Genomic DNA, 14,262 nt, shown 5'->3' with positions numbered 1-14,262 from the left:
ATGTGTAACGCTATGCCTGTCTGCCTTGCAAATAAATATACAAATTAAACAGTGCATGAGAGAATTAGCCTGTAATACTAGGTAATAGCACGCAAATTCAAGAACACACATCTGACATCATCACGCCATGGAATCCCTCAACAGTTTTGTCATTTGACAAGGGAAGTTGGGGGCTGCTTGGTGTCTGCGATTGCCCAGAGGGACACGCTAGGGCTTCGGGTGTGCACAGTACTGTACTGGACATTCTGGCCACTTCTGGGGACAAACACGTTCTGCAATCAGATATTCACATTTGTTTATCTCTGTGAATGCCAGGGCCCCACAAGGTGATTACCAGTCTGGATGACGTCAGTGTGGGCGAGGAACCCTAGCCTTTCTCATGCGTGTTGCTGGAAGCACAGAGCCTGCAGCAGGGGTGGGAGCAGCCGAAGGGCTGCCCGGGTCACGAGACGTCCCTCGGTTCAGACAGGGAGCTTGTTCTCAGGTGAGAGGCAGGAAACACAACTTTCAAAATAAATAAATAAATAAACACGATGAAGCTAGAGCCATGGTGCATTAGGTTAAACTGCTCCCTCTGTGCTGGCATCCTACGTGGGCATCGGTTCAAGTCCCAGTTACTCCACTTCCCACCCAGCTCCCTACTAATACACCTGGGAAAGTGGTGGTGGAGGACAGCTCCAGTCCTTGGGACCTTGTCCTCCTGGGGGAGACCTGGAGGAGGCTCTAGGCTCCTGGATCAAGCCTGGCCCAGCCCTCACTGCTGGGGTCTTCCAGGGAGTGAACCAGCAGGTGGAAGACTCCTCTGTCTCACCCTCTATTTCAGACACATAAATTGCTTTTCTATTTTTTAGGTCTGGTACTACAAGCCCTTCCCTGCATCTCAGACACAGCTTCCCAGGGAGAGGTACCCTGGGACTAAGCAGGTCTTTTGCTACTATGTAAATGCGGCTGCTGCTGCCTTCCCTGGATCCCACTGCTAGTGATTATTTCTAGTTATTTTTGGAGGTAAGGCTGCTAGAAATTGAACATTTCCAACAGTGATGACAATCTGTAAAACTTCCTCTCCCAGACCCCTCCTGACATCAACCCTGCTTTCCTTCCTTCCTGGGGCAGCCACACTAAGAGGGAAAGCCCAGCTGACCAACAAACTGGCAGAGGGCATCCCTGGTCCTGCCTGTGGGTGTGGCCGGGCACACACTGTCTGGCACTGCAGCCACCAGGGGCAGGTCCCTGCAGGTGTTGCCGCAGGACCCAGGAGCTCTTGGCTACCTGCTTGTCAGCTTTCCCAAGGGATGTGGCCAGGCACACCACGTGTGCTGCGCACGCAAGGGGACTTTGTAAACGCTACAGAAAACAGAATAATCACGTTTATTTTGGTGCAAAATAAAATTCATGCACATGAAGAGTTGATGAAAAATGTGGTATGACTAAACTGCATGGGAAAACAGGATTTTTCATCAAAACAGCCTCTTTTTGAACTTTTTCCCAAGTATCTGGTTCTGAGAGTCTCTGATGTCTGTTTTTCTGTGGCAACACGGATTGACAGGCCTGATGGTGAGAGGGAGCTGATTCACTGGCCATAGGACATGCCAAATTCCACATGTGCCCTACATTCATAGCTCTGCATGAATACCCATGTGTGTGTGCCCTGTGCTCACCCAGATGGAACTGCCCATGGCAGGTCTCATTTCCAGTTTGGGGGCTTTTTTCCCAGCTTCCACAATGACCAATGTCTCACAGCAAGACTGAAGGACAGACACACACAGACTCATGCGCATACACCTTGGGCTCCCAGCCCCAGCAGCATTATTTCCAAGGTGGACAATCAGCCAGGCCAGCTACAGCCCTGTCTGCAGGTTGCAGCCAATCTCCTCCTTCTGGGGCTCCAGAGCCACTTCCTGAAGTGATAACCACACGGTCATGGGCTTGGTCCGTGGCTTAGGAGACAATACCCTGAGCCTGAGCTGATTTGGGGGAAGCCCCCTCTTCCCCTCCCTCACACGTGCCGCCTGAAGGCCAAGCTAGCCCCTTACCAATTCCTCCATCCCAGGGCATGACCACTCAGAAGCCCCATAATGCATTTCCTGAGGAATGGCGCTGCAGCTCACCCTATGCCAGGGGACAGAGGGCTCGTTGGCTTCTCCTGGGAGGAGGCACCACTCACCAAGCCAGGGCTGACTTGAGCTCAGGTCCTGAGGGTCCCCAGTCCATGGAACACTGGCTGGGCCAGTTAGCCCATGTCCCTGAGGAAGCAGGAAGGCGGCCCAGCTGGGTGTGCTCAGCTCTGACCCAAGGACCACTCGGGCCCTGCCCCTCCCAGGCAGGCAGACACAGAGTCGGGGTCTTCACAGCTCTGCACCCCAGAACCACAACGGCCTGACCCATTCCCCCCCCGTGGCTCTGGCAGCCACTGTTGTTCAGCTCTTCCTCGCCCAGAAAGGTGACCTTTGACAGCCATGCCATGAGGCCTCCAGATGCCAAGGTCTGGGCCTCTGCTGAGAGCAGCAGCCACGGCAGATGGTATGTCATGGGGTGCAGGTGTCATCCCCTCACCAGAGTGCTTATCCCCACCCATGACGATGCCCGGATGCTGGTGGCACCTGCAGCCCACACTGCCCAGCACACAGACACAGCTAATCTGCATGTTTATTGAGGCAGGCACCTAGTACTGTAACGGGAGGGGAGCACAGGGCAGGGCATGGCTGTGAGCCAGTGACCGTCCATGATGACTGTGACCCGTGACTGGCCCCGGCCAGCAGGGTACCTCAGGAGCACAGCCTGGACACTGTGTGTCCACATGCACACAGCCGCAGGCACAGGGCACCAGCACCAGCTTGGCTATACTGTGGTGCTAGGAAGCACGCTGCCCGTTTAGTAGCTGAGTGTCCACCGAGCAGCTTCTTTGTTGAAATGTCACCATTTTCCATCAGGAAAGATAACTTCGTGTGTCAACATTCTCCATCCTTGACAGTCTCCCAGGGGATGGGAGCGCCCTCACAACCACCTCCCTCACTCAGACCTAACCCCAGGCAGCTGCTCCATCAGAAGCTCCAAGCACAGCAGCAGCACCCAGGGCTCACGAGGCTACTGGAAACGCCCTTCCATATGGCACTGCACACACATACCACACGTGTCCCACACATACCACACACTGCTTACACATATCACACATGACCCCCACGCTCTGCATGTACTAGGCTCCTGCACACATATCCCACACACATCACACATACTGTGCATGTACCACACGTCCTACATACTGCACACACATATATCACACATCCAACACTGTACATGTACTAGGCTCTTGCACATGTAGCACACACATCCCACATGTGTTTCACAGTCCTTTACACATCCCCTCATTCACTCAGCATGCACGTGCACACACACACGTTCTCTCACATATGGCAAGTACACAGCACATACACTGCACGTGCACCGTACTGCTGCTAGTTCATCTCAAGCTAGGCCTTGGTCTCCACCCTGCACAGACTCCTAGACGCGGTCATGGCCTCTCTCTGCCTCAGGATGGACACAGAAGTCCCTCACTGCCTCCTGGATGTCACCCCTGCTCAGCCCGTCTCCAACAGACATGCCCAGAGCATGGCAGGCCCTCAGGGCCTTGGGGAGGAAAGGACGGGGTGGTTTCGGCCCCATTGCCGAGTCGTGCTACGTGTCTGCACGCACCCAAGGGGTGGCACATCCGCTGTGTGGGGCCCTCTCAAGGCTGGCCGCTTGGGGAGCAGGTCATGACCAGTGTGTAGCTGTGGGCTTGGCATTTTTGGCTGGTGGCCATGGGCACCACAGGGATGTGGGCTCGTGGTTGTCCTGGTCAACACACACAGTGTACAGAGGGAGAGAAGGGTGTCCAGTGCCTGACGGGATGTTGGTGTTAAGAATTTCCTATGGCCACAGCGGGAACCCTGACCCTCTGCCCACACACAGAGCTCTGAGCATTCTCCTCCCACAGCTTCCCTGAGCAGTGCAGTGATTTCAACAGTCTTTGGGGAAAGCCACCCAAGTTGCAGCTGGGGCCCCCGTTGTGGGTAGATGTCTTTCATAGTTGAGGGCTGAATTCCTGCATCTGGACCTTGCATGTCAATTCTAAGAATGGGTTATCTCCACAGTCACTGGGGTAATCCACATGGTACACGCATGTGCACACATGGCAAGCCACCCAGGCATGTGGGAAAGTGTTGTTGGGCTAGTGCGGCAGCACGGGCCATACCCCGCAGGGTCACTTGGCTGCATGGGAAGCTGCAAGTGATCGGACATATGCTGCCTCGACTGGTGGCATGGCTGTGGGCCTGGCAGTGAATGGCGCAATCCCTTGATGCCCTGTGCTTCCTGTGGTCATGCAGCTAGCAACTTCTTGTACACGCTGCGGTTCAGGTGGCTGGAGGTGTCCCCCTTGCTGGCCATCAGCTGCCCGCTACTATTGCAGCTGGCCACGTCGGCGCTGTCCCTGTGGCACAGCAGGCTGCACAGCTGCCGCTGGCATTCAGAGGAGGCGAAGTAGTACAGCAGGGGGTCGAGGCAGCAGCTCACGCTGCTCACGCACACACACAGCAGGTAGGCAAAGTAGGCGGCCTCGGTGGAGGGGCCGTGCGACAGAAAGGAGTAGTGCAGCACCAGGAGCACGTTGGTGGGGCCGAAGCAGAGCAGGAAGATGCAGAAAACAGCAGCTGAGAGCAGCAGGGCCCGGGACTTCCTGCCACGATCAGACACGGCTGAGGAGCTGAGGCAGCGGAGGATGGAGGCATAGCAGACGGTACAGACAGCGAGCGGCACGAAGAAGAAGATGGTGGCGAAGGCAGAGAAGTAGTGGGCGTAGAAGCCCCGCAGCAGGCGCTCGCTGAGCACATCGTGGCAGGTGGTAAGGTTGAGCCCGGGCACCTGCACCGTCTGCTCCTGGAGCAGCAGCGGCACCACGCCTGCCAGGGCCAGGGCCCAGATGGCTAGGCACACCAGTGAGGCTCTGCCGAGCGTCCGCCAGGACAGGGACTGCATGGGGTAGAGTACGGCCAGGAAGCGGTCCACGCTGATAGCTGTCATGAGCATGATGGAGGCATACATGTTACAGTAGAAGGCTGCTGTGACCACGCGGCACAGCTCGGGCCCGAACCGCCAGTCGCTGCCCGAGTAGTAGTAGCTGATCTTGAAGGGCAGCACGGCCGTGAAGAGCACGTCAGCCGTGGCCAGGTGTAGCATGTACACTACGGCAGGCTTCTTGACCTTCATGCGCAGCAGGAACACGGCGATGGCTGTGAGGTTCAGCGGCAGACTGACCACCAGCACACCTGTGTAGACCGTGGGGACAAACAGCTGCAGCCAGGGGCTGCCCAAGTACTCGGAGGCTTCCTGGGAGATGGACGCCGAGGGCGGCAGGCTGCGGTTGCCAGGGCTCAGCCTGCCCTCCACCGGCGTGCTCACATTCTGCTCCTCATCCTCTTCCCAGGGGAATGGTTCGAACCCATGGCTGGAATCCCTGAGGAAGAAGGTCCGGGGACCCACAGTGTAGTTGCTTGAGTCGGGTTCTGCAAAACAGGATTTAAAAGGTGAATGGATTAAAGGCAAAAGAAGGGCTGATGTGGAGGGTAAAGCCATGATTAGGATGCCAGCATCTTGCACAGACATTGGTTTGATTCCGGGCTGCTCCACTTCTGATCTGGCTCCCTGCTAATGCACAGGAAAGCCCGAGGCCCGGGGTCCTACACCCACACGGGAGACCTGGAAGTTCCTGGCTTCCATTGTGGCCATTTGAGTGAACCGGTAGCTGGAGGATCTCTTTCTTGCTCTCCTGTGACAGTGCTTTTCAAATACATAAATAATAGATGTTTTTTTTTAAAACAGATGACCGGTTCACTCACGTTTTGATTCCTTCCTTGCTGGAGCAGGTGACACACAGAAATCCAGATTTTTACTTGGAAAATTGCACAGTGTCTGTGTTGACAAAGCGCATACAGCTCTGCCTGCAGGCCCCAGCAAGGAGCACTGTGGCCTGTCACTGCTCATGCCCAGTGGCCGTGGCTTTTCCCACATTGCCTGCAGCTGCCCAAGACACCCCATGCTCCCCACACCAACACAGGTGCCACAGGGGCTTCTGCGAGGGCCTGGAGGCATGACGGGGCAGGGCCCAGGGCTCCCAGCTGGAATCAGTTGAGTGTCCTCTTCTCACCTCAGTTTGCGTACACGGCGGCTGTCCCAAGGGTCTTGCCACAACCAGATCCCAATCATGGTCCCAACAGAGCTGCGAACGCTCTTGCCTCTGCCTGTCTGGCTGCCTCCGCTCTGCTGGGATGCTACTGTGCCCAGAACCACGCAGGAGCCCAGCTTTTGGGAGACATGACCAGACATGGTGGAAAGGCTTCAGACATGCAGCAGGGGGCAGGGGTAGGGAGGGGGTTTAGCTGGGCCTTGGGTCAGTGGGGAGGACGGGCCATGACATAGGCCTCTCCTGTGCTGCAGGATTTCAAAGAGGCTGGGAGCTGGACACATGCAGGGGACTTCCCACTTCCGGCTTTGTTTACAGCCAACACTGTGCAGGGCAGGGAGGTGGGGGCAGGAAGAGCAAGCACAATGGTGCCGAGACCCTGCCAGATGCAATGCCTCAGATAACAGGCTGCTGCCTGCCGGCTCAGCAGTGCCTTCAGGGTCTGGGTCTGGGGGAGGAGGTGTCTCTGAGGGAGGCACAGGGTTTCCTGCAGTGGTGACAGGCATCCGCTCTGGCCCCACTTCCTGTCCTGGAGTTTCAGACGCTCTGAGCGCTAAGTCTCCTCTGGTCTCATTGGGTGTGACCTGCTCCAGCTGCTCCCGGGGTTTGAGGCAAGGACAGTGCCCGCAGCCTGCCTCCCTCCTTGCCCCATGCATTCGGACTCAGTCTCGGGGTTTGTGGAGGGGATACAGCCTGCACAGCAGCACTGACCAGGCTGACAGGCTACGGAAGCACCATGGAAGGCGGCCATGGCTTAGAGAAACGACCTCTGGTGCACACAACCTCAAAATCCGGGGCCAGGGCAAAGGTAGACCCAGGCATTGCCCGGCACACACAGATCCCAGGACAGGAATGGCCAGATGTGCCCCTGGCTCTGGCCTCTGTCCTGCCACAGACCTCCAATCATGTTTCCCAGGGAGAGACGCAAAGCCAGGTGGACTGATGGACAACATTAAGACTTCTGCTCTCCATAGGGTCACAGCTGGAGCTGGCAAAAGCCACGGCCTGTCCAAGGAAGTCGGCGAGAAGTAGAAACATAGAAAACAAGATGGGTTGAAGCATTACATTCCTCACAGTGAGGAACCAGCAGAGCGAGATTCCTCCCATCCACACACACACGGGGAACTGAGCGGCACACAGACCCCAGCCCGGGCAAAAGGGCTGGGTGCGCGGCTCTCGAGGAAGACACAGAGATGGCCAGCAGGTGTGTGAGGTCATGCCTGTCAGATGGCCCTGACCAGCCAGGGTCTGGGGCCCAGCCTTGCCGAAGTCTCCAGGTGCTCCAGGCTGGGCCCTGTGGGGCAGGTGCCCATGACCTCCACATTCACACGGCCAGGAGTCAGGATGCCAGGGCACATCTGGCTTCACACAGCATGGGAACAACTGACCTACTGGGATGTGCTCTCACCAGGCTTCCCACGCTTCCCCATGCCAGGTGCCTTGAGCACACGGCACTGACAGCAGCTAGGAATGCCAGGAGGCGCGCAATCCCCGGATTGAATGTCACTGCCCACAGCACTACCCTTTCAGGTCATTCAGACTTGATATTCTGGTTTTTGTGAAATCCAAAAAGGCCAAGAAATATACACTAGTACCAAGGAAAGTGAGAACCAGGCCAAGCGGCTGGGAACCTGTGCCAGCCCAGCCCCTGCTGGGGTCCCAGTGGGAGTCATTCCCTTCCACCACAGGTTAGGCGTCAAGGTTTGCACCCCATGACTCACCATAGGTCCTGGGGTCAGTCCTCTTGTCCCTGGTGGAGCCTCTTGAAGCTGCAGAAACAAAGCCAACTCGGCTACCCCCCCTGGAGTTTGGAGCATTCCCGAATGCCTGGCCTCACCTCATCTTAACCACTGGCCAGAGCACAGGTGCAATGGCTGCCAGCATCCTGCCTGATCCCAGGGCGAGTGTCCGGTGGCTCCCATAGCTGGGCAGGACTCAGTCCTGCCCCATGGGGCTCATGCTTGGGGTGTGACCTGAGCAGAGGGCCAGGACCTGGCCAGGTGCCCATAAAAAGCACTTGGCCTTGTGTGTGCAACTGGATGTAGGAAGACAGCAGGAACCCTCAGCTCCCGTCCAGCAGACAGATGCAGCGTTGGGTAGTGCACCTCCCCCTTCCAACCAACACTGCTGTCCAGCAGGGAGACCCAGGTCCCCAGACATGGCTGCCCCAGGCCAGGGGTGGGAAATGTACACAAGGTGACCAGGGCACTTTCCAGGAGCATCAGGCTGATGCTAAAGTGACCCTTGGTCACCCCCAACAATGTGGTCATGTGAGGAGCAAAGTGGTCAGGAGTGCAGCCAAATCCCTGATGGCCAGAGAGGTAGGGCCTGTTCGAAAGATAGGGTAAAGAGAAAGAGGGGAGAATGAGATTGAGCATGTCAGTCCTCCGTCTGGGTCTCCTGCACAGGTATCAGTGGCCCAAAAGTCCAGGAGCTGTCCTCTGGCATCCCAGTGTGCCCTAGCAGGGAGCTGGTGTCTGACACGTACTGGGACTGGAGCTGGGACCCTGGCCCCAAGCATGTGACTTGAGGTGCTGATGCCCACACTGACCAGCCCCTTCCCGGGAGCCCCATCCTCCAAGCAGGCCAAGGTGGGGGCGGCAGGCAGATGCTTCAGGGCAACAGGGTCCACAGAACCATGTCCAAGACAGACAAGAGCAACGGAAGAGGATCTCAGCTGCAGAAAAGCAGAGCCAAGGCTGGGCCCTGAATCCCTGTGGGCGACCAGCCCTGGCTGAGGGGGTCACTGGGAGGTGAACCAGCAAGCCTGGAAGAGCTCTCTCTGGATTTCAAATGAATCCATCTTAAAAAGAAAAAGAAGTTCTGATGCGATGGCTTAGTGGCTAAATCTTCACTTTCCATGTGCTGGGATCCTGTTTGGGTGCTGATTTGTGTCCCAGCTGCTCTACTTCCCATCCAGCTCCCTGCTTGTGGCCTGGGAAAGCAGTCGAGGATGGTCCAAAGCCTTGGGATCCTGCATGTGCGTGGGAGACCCAGAAGAAGCTTCTGGCTCAGCTCCAGCCATTACAGCCACTTAGAGTGAACCAGTGGATGGAAGATCTTTCTGTATGTCCTTCTCTCTTTAAATTTGCCTTTCCAATAAAAATAGATAAATCTTTAAAAAAAATAGAGGAAGGAAAGATGACCAAGGTGTGGGTCATTGGCAGCACAGCCAGAGCCTGCTCTGGGACTAAGGAGAGTAAGGACGGGAGGGTGCTGGGGGAGGAGGACGCGGGTTTCTGGGCGCAGTGGGAAGCCATGATGCACCGTGGACAGCATGTGACAGATGGACAGACGGCCTGTTGCATGGCTGTGAGTCACAGGGCTGGCTGGGGTGACCCTCAGGAACACTGACAGAGCAACGTGTCAGGGGCAGAACAGGCTGAGAACGTGCAATGGCCACCATGACCGTCAAGCTGTGGACCGCATAATCCCCAGGGGCCCCACCGCAGCAGGCTCTGCGGTCCTCACCACTGGTTTCCGCCCTTAAACACGGCCACAGGCCAGTCTCCACGAACCATAAGCACCCCTCCTCCGGGCCAACCTCTCTGAGGGAGGAACCTAGAACCCATCCACCATTCACCCTCTGTGTGCCCAGCAAGGTTGCTGCCCCACAACATTTTGAGTGGGAAGCAGACATCCACACCTGCCGGACATAGTTACCCCTCTAGGCACCATCCAGGGAACCGATTGCGGCAAGGACTCTGGAGGTGGAGTGGGGTTCGCTGCCCACCAGGACCAAATCTCCTCCGGCAGGTCTGGAACAGGAGGGGTCCGGCTGCCTGCCCCGGGTTAACCAGAGATGGGGCAGGGGCTCTCGGAGAGGGGCTCTGGGGCGACCACTGAGAGCACACTGTGCCTTTTCGGGGAGGCGACATTAGAGACGCACCCACAGTGAAGGTGGGGAATCCCACCCCAAGGACAAGCTCCCTCCTTGGGGGCTCCCTGGGGAAGGGAATCCTGGGAGGGGCGCAGCGCGCAGGGACTGAGGGCTCAGCGCCAGGGTGACGCCCTGCTGGCCCGGCTGAGCCCCAGGTCAGCCCTAGGTCAGGGCGGGTCAGGAGCAGGACCCCTGAGGGTGGGCGAGGGCCCGGCTCGGCCCCACCGACGAACTCCAGTCCTTTCCAGGCCGGCCCCACCGCGCGCCACCCCCGGACCCCAAACCTCCTATGCTGCCCCGCGCCCCGCCCGAGTGACCATCGACAGCAGGTCCTGGACAGAACCCGGTCGCCGCCCGCGGGCCCGTGGAGTCACCCACGGTCACGCAACTTCCAGCTTCCTCTCGGGCCGCCGCGCAGTGCCCCGTCCGTCCACCCCGCCGCCCAGGACCCCCCGAAGCTCCAGCGCGGACACTCGCCCACTTCCGCCCGGAGCCCCCCGGCCCGGCCGCGGAACGGCGGGCGCTTCCGGAGGGCACCGTGGCCGAGGGCGCCCGCACGGCCGGCGTCGGGGCGGCACCCGGGTCCGGCCGCTTCTGCCGCTCACCTGGCTCGTGGCTTGGGGCGCGGGCGCTCAGCAGAGGCCAGCACAGGCTCAGGCCGGCGGCCACCAGCAGCAGCCGCCGAGGCCCCATTGTCCCAGGGCGCAGCGCCTCTCCGCGGGCCGAGGGCGCGCGGGCTCGGGGTGACCAGCGGGGCGGGGCCGCGGAGGTGGGCGGGACGGGGTGGGCCTGGGACCCGGGGCGGGGCCAGCCGGTGGGCCCGCCGCCTCGCCCCCAAACCCGGGGTAGCCCCCTAACCCGGCCCTGCGGGGCCCAGGACCCTGTCCTAGCTCCCTGAGTTTTCTTCTTTATCTTCCACCTGCTAACCTGAAGCAGTTGCTTAATTTTCACCCCTTCCCACCCACTTCAACGACACTGGGCCAATGTTAGAATGTATTGCTGCGCAGTGTGGGTCTGAATTGTTGGTTAATTCAGTCCCGAATCCACAAATCGCTGCATGTTTCGAGGAGCATTTTCCATGAGCATTCTCTGCTTTGGCGTCGTGCCCTTTTCTGGGTCGTTAGCGCTGTCAGTGAAGAACCCCCAGGCCACCTGGTCACCACTCTCCCACGTCCCTGGCAGGATGCCCCCTGAACCACCCCCATACCTTCTCCCGTTACCCACCTTCCTTTTTGCACTCCTGGAGCTCCAGATGAGGCTTGGACAGGGAGGGACTAGAGGTAGGTGGGTTCTGGCCTGAACTCTGCCAGGGACTACCCACCCTCCTTCTTTACCAGATGGACTGGCCTTCCTCTGGGCCACTTTTCACTGGGCACCTGGGTAGTGTGTGCCAGCTACAACTCATGCTGGAGTTTGATCACAGAGAGGTGGGGGCTCCAGTCTCCCCCACTCTGGTCCCAGGCTGTGCACTGGGGTTTGTGGGGCTGTGTGGGTTGCCAGGGGATGGGCTGTGCTCATGATGTGTCTTCCTTTCTCCCTTGCCTCATTACCTGGTGCCATGTGTTGGGGGCCCTTGCCAGAGCTGAGCAGATGGGATGATCCTGAACCTGGGGCTGTGGCTGAACCACAGACCTCACAGCCACCCTGGAGTTGTCACAGCAAATACACAGACACACAGTGGCATAATGTGGGGTAACTAGTACAACACCTAGGTAACTAGTACAGTGACCAGGGTAACTAGTACAGCACTGAGTAACCAGTATGGCTATCAGGATAACTATTATAGCAGCTGGGGTAACTAATTACCTAGTATAGCACCTGGGTAACTAGTTACCTAGATAACTAGTATAGCACCTGGGGTAACTAGCACGGCACTTGGGTATTGTTTCCTTACCTGATACGCTCTATCTGGAATCTTCTACACAGTAAATGATTTGAATTTATTAGGGAAAGCCAAATCAATATGATTAAGTAACATTTATTTTATGTGAAACCATTTGCAGAGAATACATTTAAAACCTCCCAGTCTGATTTTACAGCATTACAGCTGGAGTGTCCCTTCAAGCTGCGGGGGCAGGCTGTGGGCTCTCCCCAGCCCTGAGTCCTCCAGGCAGAGCCCAGCACCTCCACTCAAGGCAGCAGTGGTCTTTCCTCTTCAGGCACCAATCACTGTGCAGTCACGTTCAATCACTTACAAAACCCTATTTTGAATTGCACAAAATTTCTTTGAAATCAGATTCCCAGAAGACAGAGCTTAGAACTGTCTAAATAATTCATTACAAATAATTAGATTTCTGTTTCTTCACAGATCAGGAAAAAGAATCCATGAAGAACTGTGGGACTTGAGAAGGATGTTTTAAAATTTCTCCCAGGAGGTCAGGCTCCCACGTGGCCCGGTGTGGGCTGTATGTCCCCTCTGTGAAGCCCTGTGGGTGCTGCTGGGGAGCCCCGAGGCCTTCCACCACCCGTGGACACCACCCACTGCCTCACTTGGCATTCCCATGCAGCAATGCAGATTTCTTCAGAAGGCACACGGTGCATTCTCCAGGACAGTTTTGGTCTTTGAAAAAAAAAAAAAATCACAAGTTCCTAAGCTGTGATTTTGATCGTGTTTTAAAAAAAATACTCAACGCATTTCTTTCTGAGGGTTGGTGGGGCCTCACTTCCCATAGAACTTCTTGTTGAGCAAATAGATGAGGAGGTTAACGTTGACCTTGACTTTGTCGAACATCTTCATCACAGCCACGCCCTCATATTGCATCTGGAGCAGGTCCTGAAACGGGAGGGAACCTGGGTCAGGGGCACACACATCGGCTGCTGACGAACGTGGGCCAGGGACTCCAGCTTCCCCACGCGAGGACGTGGAGCCACCCTGGCACAGCTGTGAGAATTCCTGCATGAGTGACAGAGGCGTCTGCAAACCCTGAAGCAGCCACTGTACCCTGGGATCAGAGGGATCTGCAAGATGGCCAGAGCAGTGGCGAAGGGAGGCCTCAGGCCTGGCTGCCCCTTCCGGGAAGAGGTACCCAACCCTTCCTTTTCACAGGGGGAGGGATTCTCACAGAACTCACTGAAACTGAACAGGACTGCTGTAAGCAGAAGGCCTTCCACTCGTTCCCCTGCCACAGGACACGACCCTCACAGGACACAACCCTCACACAGGACACAATCCTCACACAGGACACGACCCTCATACAGGACACGACCCTCACACAGGACACGACCCTCACTCAGGACACGACCCTCACAGGACACAACCCTCACACAGGACATGATCCTCACACAGGACATGACCCTCACAGGACATGTCCCTCTCCCACAGGACACGACCCTCACACAGGACATGACCCTCACACAGGACACGACCATCACACAGGACATGACCCTCATACAGGACACGACCCTCACACAGGACACGACCCTCACACAGGACACGACCCTCACACAGGACACGACCCTCACACAGGACACGACCATCATACAGGACACGACCCTCACACAGGACATGACCCTCACACAGGACACGACCCTCACACAGGACACGACCATCATACAGGACACGACCCTCACACAGGACATGACCCTCATACAGGACACGACCCTCACACAGGACATGTCCCTCTCTGGGAGGACAGGACCCTCACACAGCACACGCCCCTTTCCCAGAGGACATGTCCCTCTCCCACAGGACATGACCCTGGCCCTACAATTTTCTTTAGGCCAAAATGGTGAACAAATTGAGTAGGATCTGGAGGCACGGAACTGTCAGGTTTGCCTAAACCCCTTGTTAGTCTTTGGAACTCCCAACAGTTCACTGGAAGTCCTGGCTGTCTCATTCTGTCAACTGGTACGTGTGTGGAGGATCACACACTGCACATAGAGCTGTCTGGCAGCTCTGGTGCTCACACTGCACTTCTGGGTGCAGCAGCCTGGGGCCATTCTCATGAGGGTTCTGCCCTGTTCCAGGCTCTGGGATTCCTGTTCCTAAAATCCTCACAGCTTGGAGCCAGGGCCTTGCATTCATGTTTCAGACTGAGCCCTGCACAAAATGGAGCCCCAGGGTCCTCGGCCATCTGCCAGCAGCTGAGGGGCAACATGACACAGCCGTCATGGAAGCAGATGGGGACTGTTGACAGCCAGGCCCAAGGAGGGGCTCTTGGTTCTC

General features: G+C 57.2%; 2 protein-coding genes across 2 annotated transcripts in view; both read right to left on the bottom strand.

Annotated features, from left to right (window-relative positions):
- Positions 1-1,565: 1,565 nt before the first annotated feature.
- F2R (coagulation factor II thrombin receptor) lies at positions 1,566-10,791 on the bottom strand. Its single transcript, XM_040985939.1, has 2 exons — positions 10,703-10,791; positions 1,566-5,540 (listed from the first exon to the last, which is right to left on the bottom strand). Exons 1-2 carry the CDS (start codon positions 10,788-10,790, stop codon positions 4,357-4,359), a joined length of 1,272 nt encoding a protein of 423 aa, XP_040841873.1. The 5' UTR covers position 10,791; the 3' UTR covers positions 1,566-4,356.
- A 1,268-nt stretch (positions 10,792-12,059) lies between these two features.
- Positions 12,060-14,262, bottom strand: part of IQGAP2 (IQ motif containing GTPase activating protein 2) — a 103,362-nt gene continuing 101,159 nt past the window's right edge. Inside the window, exon 36 of the mRNA XM_040985938.1 lies at positions 12,060-12,870. Within this exon, the coding sequence (XP_040841872.1) occupies positions 12,757-12,870 (114 nt within the window). The 3' untranslated portion in view covers positions 12,060-12,756. The remainder of the gene's footprint in view (positions 12,871-14,262) is intronic.

This window comes from Ochotona curzoniae, unplaced genomic scaffold, assembly GCF_017591425.1.
Source record: "Ochotona curzoniae isolate NIBS_2020 unplaced genomic scaffold, NIBS_Ocur_1.0 contig_4501, whole genome shotgun sequence".
Classification (NCBI taxonomy): Eukaryota; Metazoa; Chordata; class Mammalia; order Lagomorpha; family Ochotonidae; genus Ochotona; species Ochotona curzoniae.
This window is presented reverse-complemented; position numbering and strand designations above follow the sequence as displayed.